The sequence below is a fragment of the Cyprinus carpio genome, chromosome B20 (assembly GCF_018340385.1).
Source record: "Cyprinus carpio isolate SPL01 chromosome B20, ASM1834038v1, whole genome shotgun sequence".
Taxonomy (NCBI): Eukaryota; Metazoa; Chordata; class Actinopteri; order Cypriniformes; family Cyprinidae; genus Cyprinus; species Cyprinus carpio.
This window is the reverse complement of record NC_056616.1, coordinates 14,000,573-14,019,208: the sequence shown is the minus strand read 5'-3', so window position 1 is coordinate 14,019,208 and position 18,636 is coordinate 14,000,573. Positions and strand designations below refer to the sequence as shown.

General features: G+C 36.1%; 1 protein-coding gene across 1 annotated transcript in view; it reads right to left on the bottom strand.

Moving 5' to 3' along the window:
- The window catches only part of LOC109082702 (palladin), an 81,249-nt gene that overhangs the window by 20,221 nt on the left and 42,392 nt on the right, over window positions 1–18,636 (bottom strand). Inside the window, 4 exon segments of the mRNA XM_042746864.1 lie at window positions 13,817–13,852; window positions 16,232–16,613; window positions 17,681–17,800; window positions 18,605–18,628. Of these exon segments, the coding sequence (XP_042602798.1) occupies window positions 13,817–13,852; window positions 16,232–16,613; window positions 17,681–17,800; window positions 18,605–18,628 (562 nt within the window).

The window sequence follows — 18,636 nt, the reverse complement described above, 5'->3', positions numbered from 1 at the left end:
GTCTTTCATCTCCTCGCACTGTCCTACTGGAGTATCTTCTGAGTATTTAATATCTGCTTCTCTAAACATTGTTTAAAATCACTGCTGAAGATTGATACAAGCAAAAAATGTACAAGTTGTATGTTAAATATGCGATGAAGAATAACACAAGAGTGATTTTATGGTAATAGTGTGTGTCTTGCAGTCAGGTTAAGCATCTTTGTTTTGGCTCTGAGCGTGAGTGGAGTTTCTACTGTTTTTAACCAGCTGCTATCACAGGAAAAAGCTTCAAGACGACAGGAAGTTGTTGAGTTTAAATATTTGACAATTAGAGGAATCTGTGTTTACAGAGCATGTCCTGCATTGTGTGTGTGTGCGCATGTTTGTGCGCAAGACATGCCAACAGAAAATATGGAATATTAATGAGAAAAACAAGTTTATGAACTTCTTTCTGTATTATTATTGCATAAAAATTGTATTAGACTATAAAAGTGGACAGACCTGTCAAATAAAAGAACATTTGTCCTTAAACAGCTGACTACAACAAGAGGCCAGAACAAACACAAATGTTTTCTGCTACTATAGTAACAAAACCTTCTTCACTGAAGAAGTGGCAATGTTCTAGAACTGAAATGTGTTTATCCAATAGAGTACACAAACTGAGATCTAGAAACATCTGGGAGGAGACCAAGACATTACAGAAAAAGGTGGGGACACACACACACACACCTACACAATGCAGAGCAGCACACCTGGATCCAATGTAACCACACCCGTCATGTCATAATCACTGCATCATCATGCCCCGGATGATTAGTTCTAGTTAACCAACTGATTCAATGCCGAAATGATTGATTCAGGTGATTGATTCCATGTCCGTGTCTGAAAAATAAGTGATTCATAGACTGACTACCTGGTAATTTAGCAAACTGGCAGTCAGTGAGCAGCTGCACAACGGATGGATGAACGTCTGAAACAACCTCCCATTGTCATTTTCGAATAAGAAATTCTGTGTAGTCTGCAACAAAAACAACAACTAGGCCTATCTGTATTTCAACAAAAGTATAAATAAAAATATTACATTACGTCTCATAGGTTTGGGGTAAGTAAGTTTTTTTAAAAGAAAGAAATACTTTTATTTAGCAAGGATGCATTAAATTGATCAAAAGTGTTTTTTTGTTGTTTGTTTTTTTTTTTTTACAATATTACAAAAAGATTCATTTCAAATAAATACTTTTCTTTTGAACTTTCTATTCATCAAAATAATCCTGAATATTAGGCATCAGAACATCTTTCGCCACAAGGATGCGCTGTTTTATTTCAAATCAAAGCTAAATACACGTAGAAACAGCACATCCTTGTGGCGGATGATACAGAAGAGCATACGCAGCATATGGTGATATGGAGAGACACAGAGGAGAGTGTTGACAAAGGAATTATTGAATAAAGTCATTATTTTTGTTTTCTTCGCTTACAAAAAGTGTTCCCGTCGCTTTATATAACTCAGATTGCATGTCTGATGGCAGATGGAGTATTTTGATGGCGACTTTCATAGCTTTTATGGACCTTGACACTGTTATTTACTTGGCAGTCTATGGGACAGTCTCAAGCCTCCAGGTTTTCATCCAAAATATCTTAAATTGTGTTCCGAAGAAGACCGAAGCTTTTACGGGTTTGGAACGACATGGGGGTAAGTGATTAATGACAAAATTTTCATTTTGGGGTGGAGTATCCTTTTAAACCTCTCCAAAAAGTTGCATCTCTTAATTGATCTCCTTTAAATCCTACCTGCTACAGCCATAAAAACAGCTCTTTTTAAACAAATTCATAACTTTTTCAAATTACATTTATACAATTACTGTCAGAGTTTAATATGTTGCTTATTTATTTGTCAGTCTATGATAACTAAATGAGACTCAACATTTCAAACTTTCACTCTTTAAATGCACTTTTTTTGCAGATTAACATCTGAATTATAACCACACCCAAACGTGTCAGCTAAGTGACTTCAGCTTTCTTTTATAGTTCCACTTCACTGTGAGCCAAATACACCCTATATACCATCACGCTAACCATTCAAACAGCTACAGATCTTGTCCTTTTTTAACTGCAATTTACAGTCCAGCCCTACAATACCCCAGAGTTTTGAGTTCTTAGATTGCAACAAGACTCATGCGTCAGCAAGAAGAAGTATCTCTGCCAGTTGCGGTATTGGACTAGTGTCTCTTTTATTCCCTGCAGACGCACACACACGCACGCAAACACACACACACAAACACACAAAAAACACCCTTCGAAACACAGTCTATTCATCAAACAGCATACAGACTAAGAGCAAGAGACTGCATCCGATCCTTTCATTACATCTGAACGTAATAGCAGTGCTGTCACTCACACAACCAAACTGGACACACATTCTCTCGCCACTAATATGCATAAAATCATCTGGATTCTTGCCATGTTTCAGTTAACAAAACTTCCAGAAATCTTCTACAGTAATTTTGGTCCTTAGCTTTTCAAGAGGTTAACAGAGTACATAGAGTGGACAGCATATGCGCGCACACACACACACACACACACACAAAAGGTCTGGAAATGCGAGTTTTCAAGTCCTTTCTCAGATTTCATTGGAATTGGTTGAGCGTGTTCCTGCTTTAGGAGCAGTTTGACCCAGATCTGATCTCACAATGAGGCTCCCACCCAAGCTAAGTGGCTCTACACACTCTACACTCCCTACCAGACTCCTAGAGGAAATGTCCAACTTTCCATAAAGACGCCAGGCCAAAATAAAAAAAAAGGCTCTTTCTCTTCTCCAGCTCCCACACTCTCACTTTCATGCTTTTTCTTTCCTCCTCCTCTCTTTTTCTATTCTATAATTTCACCTTCTTTCATTCTCCAAATCTCAGACTTTGTCTCTCTCCTTTGGTCTGTCAGCTCTCCATCCTTTCAACACTGTCTCCATCCCTCCTATCCACCCACAGTCTATTCTTTGACCTGAAAATTACAAAACTGGAAAGCACTTTCTCAGACTGGCAAGCTCTAATCTGATTGGCTAACATGATCCACGCAGGGTTTTTTGTCAGTCCGCCTGAAACAAAGTTGTGTTCACAAGATACTGAGGTGATACTATGAATGCTTTTAAGGAAATAATCACGTTTCAATTTAATAAATGATATAAGGAAATTTAGGCATCACACAATTGACTTTTAACATTGTTATTCAACCATTTTTAGTATTCAACCATATCATAGTATTTTTAAAGATTAACTTTAAGTGATTTTTAGATGGTGGCAGGGTAATATGTACACTACCAGTCAAAGGTTTTGGGTCAGTAAGATGTTTTTGAAAGACGTTTATAATGCATACTAAGGCTGCATTTATCTGATCAAACATACAGTAAAAACAGTAAATTACACAATTTGAAACTACTTTTTATTTTGATATATCTCAAAACGTAACTTATTTCTGTGATGGCAAAGCTGAATTCTCAGCAGCCATTACTCTAGTCATCAGTGTCACATGATCCTTATTATCACCAATACAGAAAACTGTTTTACTTAATATCTTCATTAAAATGTGAGAAAGTTTTTATAAGTTTTTGTAACATTCTAAATGTTTTATATACTGTTTATTTTGGTAAATTAAATGCATCCCCACTCAATAAAAGTATTAATATATTTTAAAATATCTTGCCCATTCCAAACTTTTGATCTGTAGTTTATATATATAAAGAAACCACATCCAACAAACAATACAGAAGCAATATATTGGGCATACTGAAGCTTGAAAAAAATTTGTTTCCTACCTATTTAATCAGAGGTGTGTTTGAAAACTACTTTGAAAAGCATGAATGATACCTTCAGTCATGGCAGTTACAGTAAAAGTTAAAGCGCTTCATTTTCAGCCCCATTCACTGTTGTTTCATTCTCTTCCACTCTATACATCTTTAGTCACAAAGTCTTGACCTGCACAGTCCATTACTCTTTTTTGCTTCCACCATCTCTTTCTCAGACCCTCCCCCATCTTTTCCTCTCTAATTGCATGCACAGCACATAAAACAGAACCAGACTGTTTTCTTTTCACATAGAATGTCTCACTGCATCCCTCCTGCTCTTGCTCGCTCTCTCTCTCACAAAGTGTGTATATATCTGGATTGTAGGAATGTGAGCTGAAGACATTCCTCTCCAGATTGGCTGAAAAGACATCACCCATCACCATCAAATGGGATTACCAGCAGGGAAAGTGAGAGAGAGAGAGACGGGAGGGGAACGAGCAGAAGAGAAATAAGCCCTAAACAAGGCACACTGAGCAACGAAGAGAGGTAGAGTCCAAACCAGTCTCTGCTGGCAGTAAAACGGTTAGTACAATGGACTTTATGAACCAAAACTCCACTAAGCAAACCATCAATTAATGGTGTTACTGCTGACTTGAGTGAAATGCCAACCCATACACACATTTAAGTGCTAAACATTCAACTGTTTAAACTTGGAACGCAATAGCGAAAGACAAAGCCACTAACATAACATCTTTTCCAGATTTTGGAGGCTTTAAGCTTGAATAACCTACTTTTCTTGCCAAAGCCCTGTGCATAACTGTGCTGACAAACAGTATTTTCACTGAGCAGAGCATTTCTGATTTGTTTTCTGTACTTCTTTTAATGTTTTCTATTCTTGTAACTCTAATACTTTTTTTGTCTTCATCACTATCCTATCAGATATACATCCTCTATTTTTTATTCTCATATACTGTATATATACACATCACATCAGTAGATTAGATTGCTCTCTCTCTCTCTCTCTATATATATATATATATTCTTTTGTTGTTGTCAACTTTGATTCATAACTTTTTCCCAATTAAATTATGTTGCAAGTAAAACATTCTACACCAAATATTAAATAAAAAAGGTCTGTACAATAAAAAGGTAATGCACAAAAAAGTAAATAAACAGGAAAAAAACTCCATAACTAACCATAAAGTGTTAAATGGTTACATGTTCTCTCACATAGGCTATATCAGATTTGCATCAACAAACAGAAATAAGTTACTTATTCATTAAATGACCTACATTCAGCCATGAAAGTTTCTCTAAATATAGAAGAAAAGTTTGTACCTTGTTTTTCACCTTGTTAAAGTTATTCCCGTCGCTAGTAGGAATTTCCTTACAGGTGTGTGTGAGAGTGTGTATGAGGACTGCGGCGCTCACTCAGCTGCTCTTGTCTTTATATTGAACGCGCAGACACGCGCTGAGTGACGCGGCGTCTCGCTGGAGCGCTCTGCTCTGACTCACCGACGGCAGTCTGCGTGCTAGACTGACACAATAAAAGTCCGGCAACTCAAGAACTTACACAATAAAAGTCCCGTTGCTTAACTGTATTTAAGCTCAGCTATAAAATGCAAAAAAAATGCTAAAAAAAAAAATAAAATAAAAAAACAAACACTACTAATACTGTGTATAATTTTCTTTTCTGTTTATTTTTTAAATATATTATTTGAGCTATGACATGTTTTACAGTTCTTTAACATTTGACAACACAACTTAATGATGGGAAGTTTTAGTGTTGGGAGATATTTGAGAGATATTAATCAAACAAATAATACATATTTTTTGAAACAAAAATACGAACAAATAAAACTGAAAAAAAAAGTAAACTAAAATAAAATTTTGTGCATGTTAAAAGAGAAACCAAATCAGATCATAAAGTAGACCGTTTATTTATTTTTATGTCCTGTAAATCTATGATATTTTTATACACAGAGGTTCTACAGTCACTTCAGGAGGGGGTTAATGTATAAATCTAATTTTAATCAGCAGATTTACAGACAGACACCTGTACAAAACCAGCTGTAAAAAACTGTACAAACTATTAATGCCACAATGTAGCACATTATATTAAAATAAATCCAGATTGTTTAATATAAAACATCCAGAAATAGCTCAATTTAAGCCACTTACATCACTCCTAATCCATGTGCTTGCCCTGTGTTATTCCTCCACTGTTTAAACCTTCAAATCTAAACCTTAGATAACATCTCGCTCTTGGAAATGATATGAGTTTGTTTTAAAAACATCCTCTAAAGCATGTAAACTGGACACGCACACAATTGGAAGACTAAAAGTAAATATTTCATAATTTCATGTTATTTTTGTAACAAAGTTAGAGTAAAGAACAAAAACACTGTCTAAACCTTGTAATTATTGTTGTTGTTTTTTAATCCTTGATCATCTTCAAGGCTTACTTTCTCCCATCAGTCATTCACTGTGTTTGAATTTCAAAAGATTGTTTTAATCTAAGACTGTTTATTCAGATAAATCTGTATATCTTGCACTGTAGACACAGATTACTGACAATTCTTGGATAATTTCTACATCTGCAGTAGATAAAATGTCCTGGAACTCTTTATCCCCACAGTTCATTTTCTGTTCTTGACAATTGTGTTCTGCTGTGTTATTTGTGTATGTGTGAACTTATTTTAGACTAATGGGAGTATGGGTGCAGTTATCATTTCTCTCTGGATGTGTAATGCCTATTTTAAGTAGTGCTCTGTTCCTCTCCTGGCCCGTGTGTGTGCTTGTGTCGGGGTGTAGATGAGTCGCCCCCATGACTCGCTCCTACGGCTGGCAGAGAGGATCGGACTGTTTAGCGCTCATGCTAATTCTCAGGAATGACTCATAACAGCCAGGAAATAGCAATTCGATATCTGCTGGTGTCAATCAACACAATAACTTTTACTCTAAAAGCCTAATACTGTACATATTCAGATCGGACTAATTTCAAAACACACTGATAAATGTTCCCACTTTTATATATATATATATATATATATATATATATATATATATATATATATATATATATATATATATATATATATATATATATATATATATATATATGTGTGTGTGTGTGTGTGTGTGTGTGTGTGTGTGTGTGTGTGTGTGTGTGTGAACATACAGTATAAGACTGAAAAGTAATACCTAAAGTGATAGTTCGTCAAAGATGTATGACTTTCATCTTCTGCTGAACACAATAGATTTTGAAGAATGTTGGTCAACCCATTTTGGTGCTGATTAATTTCCATTGCATGGACAAAAAACACTGAGACATTTCTCAAAATATCTTTTATGCTCCACAAAAGAAAAAGTCAAACAGGTTTAAAAGACTTGAGGTTGAGTACATGAATTTTATTCTAATGAATTTAAGAATTTAATGAACTATCCCTTTAAGTCATTTCCATCTGACAAAAATTACACACTTTAACTTAAACTGTCAAGCTGCCCACAGTAATCCTAAATAACCCCATCTGCAAACAATGCAATTCCCAGAGTACCAGAGACTGTGAGAATGTAGATAGTGTGTGTCTCTCTCTCCCAAACACTTATCTATATGTCTAATATGACAAACATCTCTGTCCGCTGTCCAGACATAAAGACCTTTAAGCTCTTGACCAGACCATCGGTTAAGACTTTAACTTTCCATCCTGTCAACACACAAGTCCCCGCTCTCTTATTACTACATGCCCCCATTCTCATACAAGGAATAGCTTATCCAAAAATGAAAATAGCACCATCTTTTGTGTTCTGCAAAAAGTCAGTCATACAGTTTTGAAATGACATAAGGGTGATTAAATGGATTTTCTTTTTTGGGTGAGCTATTCCTAACTAAATCTATTCTGTTTTACATCAAACATCTATAAATATGGTCTTTTTATCTGTGAATGTGAACTCCCTTGCTGTATTTCCAAACCAGCATTTGAAAAACTTCCTCATTTCTAAATGACTCATTTTTCTACTCTTAAACCACTTTTGCTTCTCTCTTTCACTTTTTCTCTCTTTCTACAGTCTTCCAGTAAAGTGGCCTGTTCTGGACTCTCTCTTCCATATTTGGAAAGCTGCTCTATTCCCAGTGGGTCACTTTAACATCACTATCCAATACAGCGCTGAGCCTCCGATCCCCCACCCCGACCCCGTCTCCTTATAAGGACTGCACATAGTCAATAGTGTTTGTCTTCACTCTGAACTTCTTGGCCACGCTGTGCTGCTCAATCATTCTAAAGTAAACTGACTGAATTGGTCAAAAACAAAGCTAATGTTTTTACTCTGCAAGTTCACTGTGATAAATTTGTTAGCCTTTTTAATGCTAGTGTTAATAAAATGTGTATTTTATATTATAAGCACATATAACCAGTATTAGCAGTACCTGCTTTCAGGCCAGAAATGACCACTTTTGTTTTGAAAGGACGTATTAAATTGTTTAAAAGTGAAACTAAATAAGTTTAAAATGTTATAAAAGATTTACATTTCCATAAATGCTGCTCTATTGAACTTTTTATTCAGCCAAGTATACAAAAAAAAAAAATCTGTAATATGTTTTCCCCAAAAATATTAAGTAGTACAACTGTTCTCAACATCAATACCAATAGGAAAATGTTTCTTGAGCACCAAATCAGCATATCAGAATGATTTCTGAAGAATCATGTGACACTGAAGACTGGAGTGATGATGCTGAAAATTCAGAATTCAGAATTATTCAAATTTACTTTAAATATACTAAATAAAGTGAATTAATAAACTAATAAATTAATAATATTACAGTTTTTACTGTATTTTCGATCAAATAAATGAAGCCTTAATAAGAATAAGAGACTTCTTTTTAAAACATTAAAAAATTCTTACAACCTCAAACTTTTGAATTGTATTGTACCTACTTTCAGGCTACTTACCAATCACCTACCTTGCCAGTTAGTAATTATCTACAGTATTTTTATGAGCCTCAATTGCATCATATATAAATAAACACAAAATAAAAGTCACAGTCCACAGTGGAAACTCTGGGTTCATTTCTAAAAATGAGGCTCACTAGTCCAAGAAAAACCTATTTGTTCATTTTATCTGCAAAGGTGCAAGAATGATAGGAAAATGTTTGGGGAGCTATGTCACTCAACAAAATTCTCCGCAATAAACCATTTTTTGTAGCATTTAAATATAATTTTCCTGTAGAAAGCGTCTCAATATGCTTGTTTTTTTGGGGGGACATGCTTCTAAACCACACGCAACGCCTGTTCAAGAAAATGATTGTTAATACACCATTTGGGTCTTTACAAGCAACACCTCATAAACAAACCAGCTTTGAGAAACAGCGCTGAGTCACACGCCAGAAATGCAACCAGCTGACCAGCGTGCAGCAGATTTAACCGTAATGCTGGGCATAACAGTATGGTTTTAGCAGTACACCGTGACCTCAGTTTTATCTGTGTTCACTACCATGATGATTTGAACTGAAAAACTGACTGGAGAACCTGACTGAAATGGTGAAATACGGAGCAACTGCCATTGCGATTTTTCAAGCTATTAGACCTCCTTCACTGAAACGAAGTTGATCAGAATAAAACAGAAACACTACCGCAATAACCACATCAGCACTGTAAAATCAAGCACGACATCTGAAACTAAAAACCCATTCGTTCGAGAGAAAGCTGGTGTGGTTGCGGTCAAGAATAAGAGAGCTCACTGAAATGTGACCAGATTGTTTGAGAGCAGCCCTCAGTTTGCTGCAGTTGTCTCTAGTGTCCATGACAACAACCCCACTGTGGCTCAAGGAGGTTTGTGGCAGGCGGTGCGGTATGGCAGCAATGCAGTCGGCATGAAGACAGCAATACAAGCACTTCAGCAGGATTAAAGACTTCCTTTCTCATCTGTTATTCTCTCTGTCTCGCTCTTTATCTCTGTCTCTCTTTCTCTCTTCTACTTTTGCCACCATGGCGAGCCACTAATCCAGAATAAACAAAAATCCTTACAGTTTTGGTGAGTGATCGTTTAAATATAAACACATAATGAATAAGGAGGTAAATTATTGCATCATTTACTTCAAAGAGACTTCCTAGGAGACATTTTGCATCTGTCTGGCTCACAGACATCTGATGAAGTAGGGTGAGGAATTCTGGCTCATCAGGTCATGACCTCTGAGCCAATATGGTAGGGAAGGGAAGGTTTATTATCTGTCTGGCTGACTTTTGTGTGGCTCTGATAGGAAATGACACATTTTACTTCCTGGGAGAATGTAAAAGGGTCTGCTGTATCCCTCACCTCACCCTTCATTCGTCTCTAAAACACTGATTCAGAAAATAAAGTTAGCAAAAATTGATTCACAGACACGGATGTTTGATCTCAAATCTCATGAGAGTAACATGACACAATATATCTTACATTTCTCTAATCTCAAAACCAAAAGAGTTATTATTTATAGTGACTGTGTTTAGCAAAAGCATTGTGCTGATTTAAACTACAAATATGTCCCTCTGAATATTTTTGAAAATATTTAAATTGACTTGTTGTAGAATGCAATTTCCGCAAAAAGTATTGCATGTGAAGTAGTATATAAGGTACTGTATTTTAATGGTGATCACTGGCTATTAAATTCAGCGGTAATTTAATAAAAATTAATAATTAAACAATCAATAGTTAAAAAAAGATTAAAAACAAATGTTTGTTTTATATTTAGTCAAAAATTTAGGGTGGGTAAGATTTTTACATTTTTAATTTTAAAAAATACAGTAAAAACAGCTATTTTATGAAATATTATTGCAATTTAAAACATATTTAAATAGAAAACTGTTATTTTAAAATATCATTTATTCCTGTGATGGCAAAGTTGAATTTTCAGCTGCCATTACTCCAGTCTTCAGTATCACATGGTCCTTCAAAAATCAATATGCTGATTTGGTGCTTCAGTAACATTTCTCATTATAATCATCAAAACAGCTTATTATTATTATGAAGTAATTTTTCATAATATTTTTTTCAGGATTCCTTGCTGAATAGAAAGTTCAAAACAATAGAAATGAACAGTACGTTTATTTGAATTTTTTAAGCAATGTAAAAGTATTATTTTTTATCAATTCAGTGTGTCTTTGCTGAATTAAAGCATTAATTTCTTTGAATTAAAAAAAATATAATAATAATAATAATAAATAAATAAAGCTGGGATTTAAACCAGAGTCCCCTTACACATTAACCAACTTTTTTCTTCAGTCATGTCTTATCTCACCTAGTGGTATATAGTCTTTGCCAGCTGGTATCAGAACACTTTAGGTGCTTGCTTCAGATATTGTGAGTGATGGTATCACATAACCACTACCATGCTCATGCCAAGAAAAGAATCCAAAACCAAACAGACAGTACATTTACAAAAACATATCCTGTGTTCTCATGAAGGAAGAATTAACGTTAATTTGATCCACTGAAAAAAAGGAGATTTTCCAAAGGCTCTCACACTGACACAAACCTACAGCACAAATATATTATAATCCAGCTTTAATTCAAAGGGGCTTTGTGAAATGTCTCACTATGATAGCACACACATTCATCAACCTGTACAGCTGATATCAGACACCACCTGCTGAGTATCTTTAATTCATCATATTCACAATACTGAAAAAGTACATAATATGTAATAGCACGTATACCCTAGAGCATAATGCAGACAGTCTTCTCACTTTCTTCTCTGTGTTTTTTTACAAGCTCCAGGTGTTATCATTTCAGTGTGGTATGGGCTTTACACACTGTGAAGCATGTTCTCATAAAACCCCTGTGATTTCAGCCCACCAAGCTCGTAAATCAGAGGTGCACATAACCATCTCTCGCTTACACAGATGCTCCTCTGAAAATAAGCCTCGATTGTAACAGGGATTTAGTTGTTTGGATAAATGTCACAAAATGATTAATGTACCTTCATTATAAGCTTAATTTTTATATGCCATATTTGCCTCAAAATTGACCCACAAAGCCTTTCCTCTGGGTTGACTGCACGTTGACGCCCATCAAACACCCTGTACGTTCACACCTTCCTCTGTTTCTTTCTATCTCTCAGTCCCTTCCTGTGCTGATGGACATTGGGCCCTGTCTACATCACAAGGGCCCTCCTGCTGTCGCCAAAGTCTGCCAAAACACACTGCGCAGTTTCCTGTATGGCATGTACTGCAGCAGGGTGTAGCGTCAGAGGCATGGAGAGCGAACAAGGGATCAAGTGTGAAAAGATCTGAACATGTTAATCAAACTACACAGTGCAAAGGTGTTAAACGATGAAGGATGTTCACTCAACACTTGGTTAGAACAATGAACAAGCACCAACCAAATGCCCCACCAACATAAATAAGTTCAAATGAGTTTTATGAATGTCAGCTGAATTGGTTTCTTTCTGTGATTCTTGTATTTAGTTTGGCACTAAATGTCTTAAAACGGTTAAATTTGGGTGAAAGTTCACTTTTTAGTAGATCTCTTCAAATCTTCAAATTATGACAATTAAAGGATGGTTCAACCAAAGTGAAAATTCTGTCACCATATACTCAACTCATGTTGGTCTAAACCTGTTTGACTTTTTTTCTTCTGTGGAACACAAAATAATCTTTTTTTTTTATGTGCAATTCCAACAAATGTGGACTGGAGCTTTCCAGTTTCAAAAACATTCAACTTTTGTGCTATATTATAAATCTTAAAAAAAATCATACAATGTCTTAATATGACGAACAGACTGAATATAAAACATTGTTCACTGATTCACATTAACCGAATTAGTGAACTGACCTTGAAAACTGTATCCATCTGATTTGTTACTAAATTATTAACTCTTTGTGAATCAAACATTGTTACTTCATTTTCAGTAAGTAACATTTTTTGGTCTGTTCATCACACAAAAATGTAATATGACTTCATAAGACTCATAATATAGAGGACAAGTCATGTTTTATGATACTTTCATGATGCCTTTTTTGTCAGTTTAGAGCTTGACCCCAGTCCTCATTCATTTTCATTATATAGAAAAAAGTAAAAAGAATGTTTCAAAAATGTACCTTTTTTTTGGACAGAAGAAATTAAGTCAGTTTGGAATAACATGAGGGTGAGGAAACTATAATAAACATATCTGCAAGCAAGCAATCGCTCCAAAATAGCGACTTTTAGTAGGCAGCACCAGATTGATTTTATTTTATATGACATGCATCATATCAAAACAATGCTGTAGTGCCAGAAAAAGCCCAAGGCCCATCGCTGAAACATGAAACATGAGACCAGGTGAAGGTGAAGTTTATCAGCCTTCTACTAGTTTACCCAAAGAATATGACCCGAACGGCAAACTCATACTTTCCACTCGTTTACTAATAACTTTTCAGCTAACAACATAATTACAGATCTAATTGATAAATCACCGTAACGCTGAAATAAAGTTGAACTAAAGGTGAATTCAGATCACAGGGGACCTGTAAAAGATAAATGTCAGCAGCTACAACGTGAACTTAAAATACCACTTCATCATTTTATTCAAAGCACTAATGTGAACAGCGAGTTATGGGAATATCCAAAGGAAATCAGCTGGAATGTGTAAGCGGGATTGGAGGGTCAGAAAGCAGGGTTCAGGTCTGGTTGTACCTGGAAGATGCAGAGAAACGATAACCTGCCACACAGCATGCAGAAATTACCCATGGGTAATTGTACAATTATGAAATTCCTGTTTTTACAACCAAATGACAAGGTGAAGTGACTAGTGCAGGGTAGAAAGCAGTGGGGTGGTGTGTTTTTCATTGGGGAGGAGGGTCTTACCTGCTCCCCTGCTGTGTTGTTTCCAGTGGTTTCCAGTGGTTGGGAAGCAGCTTTTTATGGGAATAATTTGCAGAAGCTCAAGCAAAGACAGTGTTTTGCCAAACGGCATGCCATTTAAACCTCAACTTGGACCTCATCCATGACAAGAAACAATTTCCCTTTCATAGCTATCACATGCCCGTCAAACCCACGCAGATATGCGTTATTCACACTCAGGTTGCATTAACCTATTCTTTGTTTTACCTTTCATTTGAGAGGTCATCTGCTTGCTCATTTGATCTGGAATCACAGAACGAATTGGAAAATGTTTGGAGAAAAGTCACTGATAAAACCACAAGTACTAAATGTTACCCTGTATTCCCGGTACAGCATGTACAGTATACAACGCAAAGCTTTCCATTTACATGATTTATTATGTATACACTAACTAGAATGCACACAACTGACTATTTCTCTTTCTTCCCAACATCCACCCACTAAACACACACACATGCTGCTTTTCCAGGGTTGTAAAGAAGGCAAGGCATCTGAATCAAATGGAAATCAGTCAGTAACCACAGAGACAAAAAGCTTGAATAGTTTTTTCAAACAAATAAATAGGCCTATGTAAAGGTATGTGACCACAAGAGCCTAATGTCAAATTCACACACACAAACAATGGCACACATAATCCAAACAAGATTACAGAGCTAAACTACATTTATATATATGAGACTGGCTCTGCCTAGAGTCAACAAAGAGTCCCTCCCTCTAAGACACGTTTGCTTTTATGTTGCTGCAATTCACATGTTTATGAATCTGCAATTTCATCCTTTGATCGCAGCCAGAATAAAAGCTCATATAACAATTCCTGTGTTAAATGTTAAATGTTATGTCGCATTAAGGTTCCCTTTTGTAAAGGGCTTATAAAAGTGTTCTTAAATGACTAATAACTAATTTACAAATGCATTATAAATAATTAATAAGCAGTTATAACTGCATGAATAAAAAGGGTGATTTCAATGCAATCCTGCCAAATAGTGTGACATTTTTAACTCTTATGTCTCTCTGGAACTCTTAGAACTAGTACATCTTGGAGGGTTACTGCAACTAATCGCAGGCATGCAGGTACTGGCTTGCCCTGCATGTTAATGTTGTTCTCTTGGGCAGTGTACTTAACCTTATCTTGACCCTAAACTTAGGGATGCTCTCTTTAAAAACTTTAACAGTTCTAGTTAGAGTCAAATTTCACCTAGTGAGTAATCTACAGCCAACTACCTTCAGGCATTGAACAGTACACCTAAATCCACAGTCAGATCTGTGCTGACATAAAACATATCACTACAACTGATGATAAATGATAGTGTAGTATCAGATACATCCAATACTAAAGCAAATGATCCCTCTGAAATCCGACTGGAGTCATAGCACAACTGCTAACACATATGCAAACACACATACCACACACATCACCCAGTGATTTATGGCATGCAACAATGCCCGGCCTCTGACATGGTGATAAAGGGACAGGATGCATTTGTTCCTACAGTAAGTGGGGTTTTCCCATTACACCACCTACTGACATACACAGGCAGCTGGGGTTTGTACTGTACATCACCACAGAAACACTGGTAAACTTTACCAGTTTAGATTATACCCTAGTTCGATACTGGTAGGGTATAATAAAAATATGGATACTTTCATATTATATAATATGCCGAAAGCTGCACATCAAATAGATAATATGTCTGAATATGCAGTGTTCATGAAGAAATACCCAGATGATATACTCTGCATCCGATGGACATTATACGGACCACAGAACAGGATCACATTTGTAAATGGCAGTGAACAGCAACACATCGTAATGTCATAGGTCACATAACGATGGCATTATGGCGGATTGTATTCATACTAAACACCTGCATACTTACATACTGTACAGTACACCACTGTTTCAAAAAGTTTGGGTTAAATAAGATTTTTATTGTTTTTGGAAGTCATTGGAAGTCTCTTCTGCTCACCAAAGCTGCAATTATTCTAAAATAAAGCAAAACGCTAATATTGTGAAATCTTATTACAATTTAAAATAACTTTTCTATTTTAATATTTTTTAAAATGTAATTTATTTCTGTGATGGTAAAGCTGAATCACACGATCCTTCAGAAATCATTCTATTATGCTGATGTGTTTAAATATTTTTTATTATTTTCAAATCTCTGCTGTACTGCTTAATATTTTTGTGGAATCTGGGATACATTTTTCTGGATTCTTTGATGAATGAAGTTCAAAAGAACAGTATTTTAAAATGTAAAATTTTTTTAGTGTGATTTTTTTTTTTTATATTTAAATCTTTATTTTAATTGTTAGTGTATTTTTTTTTCATTGAATGCAGTACTTTTTGTATTTCAGCTCATAGAGGAAGCATTAGGCAGTAGCAGGTTGTGTTAGTGGGAGGGACATTCTCATTCTAGAGAGCATTTGACTGGATGAAAATCTGTCTAATGCAGGATGAGTCACCAGCATTTTGGTCCTTTTTTCCTGAAAAACACTGTAAATTTATAATGCATTTATCTGCAAAATGTGAACATTTGCACTAGCATATGTACGGATTCAAAGCTTAAAGGCTTCATAAATACAAGGTTGTGATGATGTACAGGATTCAGCTGCAGTACTCACAGTTTAGGTTTGGGTTTGGTGGGGAGAGGTGGAGCCTTAACTGCTGAAGGCGATGGAGGTGGAGCCGTTGTTTCCTTCACACTTGAAGGTGACTGTAGACTCTCATCTGGTGACTTGTTTAAGGCCTGACCATTTTGTAGAGGTTTGTCAGGAAAACTTTCCTGAGGCTCTTCATCTGCAGAGACCTGAACAGGCAGCGCAGTGACGCTGGGCCAGATCTCCAGCTCATTGATCTGGAAGGCCTCAGCACTCGGCAGAGTTTTGGGTGGGACTTCCAACAAACTAATCTCAGTTGGTGGAGGGGGTGGAGGCGGGAATGATTGGTTGTCCTCAAACACACTGTCATCCTCAGATACGCCATTGCTGGATAACTCTTCAGCAACTAGAAATAAAAGATAACAGAAGACATAGTACAGTTCATTATAGGGTGAGAACAGATTTCTATTCCTATTAAGTGGGTGATGAAATCCAATTGGTCCATGTCACAGCGCACTTCAGTGGAATACAGAAGGAAATATGGGGTCTATGAGCAACCGGGGAAATCAGTTCATAATTTCGTCATTGTTGAACAATCTGTTTTTACAACACTTTAACAATCATTGCAAAATGCTGAAACACACCTGCAATGGAAGAAAACTTATTATAACTACCCATAATCCTAGATAAACTATTAATCCACAGCTAAAACCTAATCCAATCTGGCTGAGATTGTCTCAGATTTACTTAAATGGCTCTATAGTAAACTTAAGGCTTAAGGACTCCTGGAAATGTAAGTACACCCACTCCATCATGCAGTATAAACATCACATGCATGCCTCTCCTGTCTTTGCCATATGACAAACAGCTATCAGCACATACTGTATCCTCTCTCCTCACCCACACTCTGATCCTGGAGTGTTGTGGATAGGATGTGGCTGGCCGGCCTCATGCAATTGACATGTTTTCAAGATGAACCACAGTGGGCCCCATAAAATGTCATCGAACGATCACAGATGGAGTTGCTATGCCTTTTTTGGAAATTGGCATTTTAGTTTTTTGTTACTGCTTTGTAAATAAAGTCATTACAATTCCTGTGTTACATCACTTATATTTACTACTTAAATTTGAGAGTATGCAGTAATGTTGAAACAATCAGCTGACTGTTTACTGTGCTTAATTTTGTTGTTTTCAGAGGTTTATCCCTTGGCCTTCTTTCAACTCATGTCATATTACACTCAAACAAAAGAATACTGGACTAAATAGGAGTCATTCATTTTGTGTATTTCATTTCATTTTGTTTGCTATATATTACACTGTTTGATCATTGATTTTTTTTCTTTTTTTACTTGAACATGTTTATTCAAATGTGAACCTCTTCATGCACCAATATATCACCAGGCTACTTACATATTTACATTACCATGAACTTTGATCTCAGATATAGTTATTGTAGATACAGTGTAAACACACCTGGGGCGACAGTGAGTTGTGCCGTGCTATTAACTGAGCCGTATTGGTTGGTTGCAGTGCAGCAAAACAGACCTCCGTCTTCAGGGAATGCCTCTGCAATCACCAACGTACAGATTTCCTCTGCAAGACCAATCACAAGAGCCGTCGATTACAGAATCATCAATATCACAAGGAAAATAAATGTAATCAATTACACATTGACACACACATAAGCATTCAAATTAATTTGCTCTACAAGCTAACTGCCTGGTTTTACAATATAATCTGTTGCTGCAATGGAACATCCAACAATGCTTTCTCCAGAGATATGAGAATCACATAAATATTTCCTGTAATGAGGGAGGGATGTAGACAATTAGATAGACAGGTGTGGCGAATCTAGACAGGTAATTGATGGTTACAGAGGTGATTCAATAGCAGAGAGAAGTCTACTTCGGCAGACAGAGGCTGTGTCTCATTCGTTTTCCATGTTTTCTATAAGGTGATTCAGTAAATTCAGTCATTAGCAAGGGCCTTGACCACTAAACACTTAGACAGCGATGACTCAATTACCTGCGACACCATTATAAATGACAAGGCTCATATTAATATACAGTAGGTGGTATCTGTCAACAAATATTGTTTTATTACTTTCATTAGTTTATCATGTATATTCACTCACTGTCACTGTTAAAATGAACAAAACTATTATCTGAACTAGTGAACAGACTGAGACATAGCCAAAGATAGAGGTGAGCCATACACATGTAAGTGAAAGTATGTGACTCATAAGCGGTGTTGACATGCATGTATCCTGTTCATTTGTTTTGTTAATCAGAGATTTTCGAGTCATATCTCCTCCAAACTGCATATTGCATTGTGATGATGTCACAAATAAGAGGAGTGGAAAGAGTGGAAAGTGGAAGCAGGAGTAAAAAAACTCACCGGGTTCTGCTGCTGATCTTGGCTCTGATGAA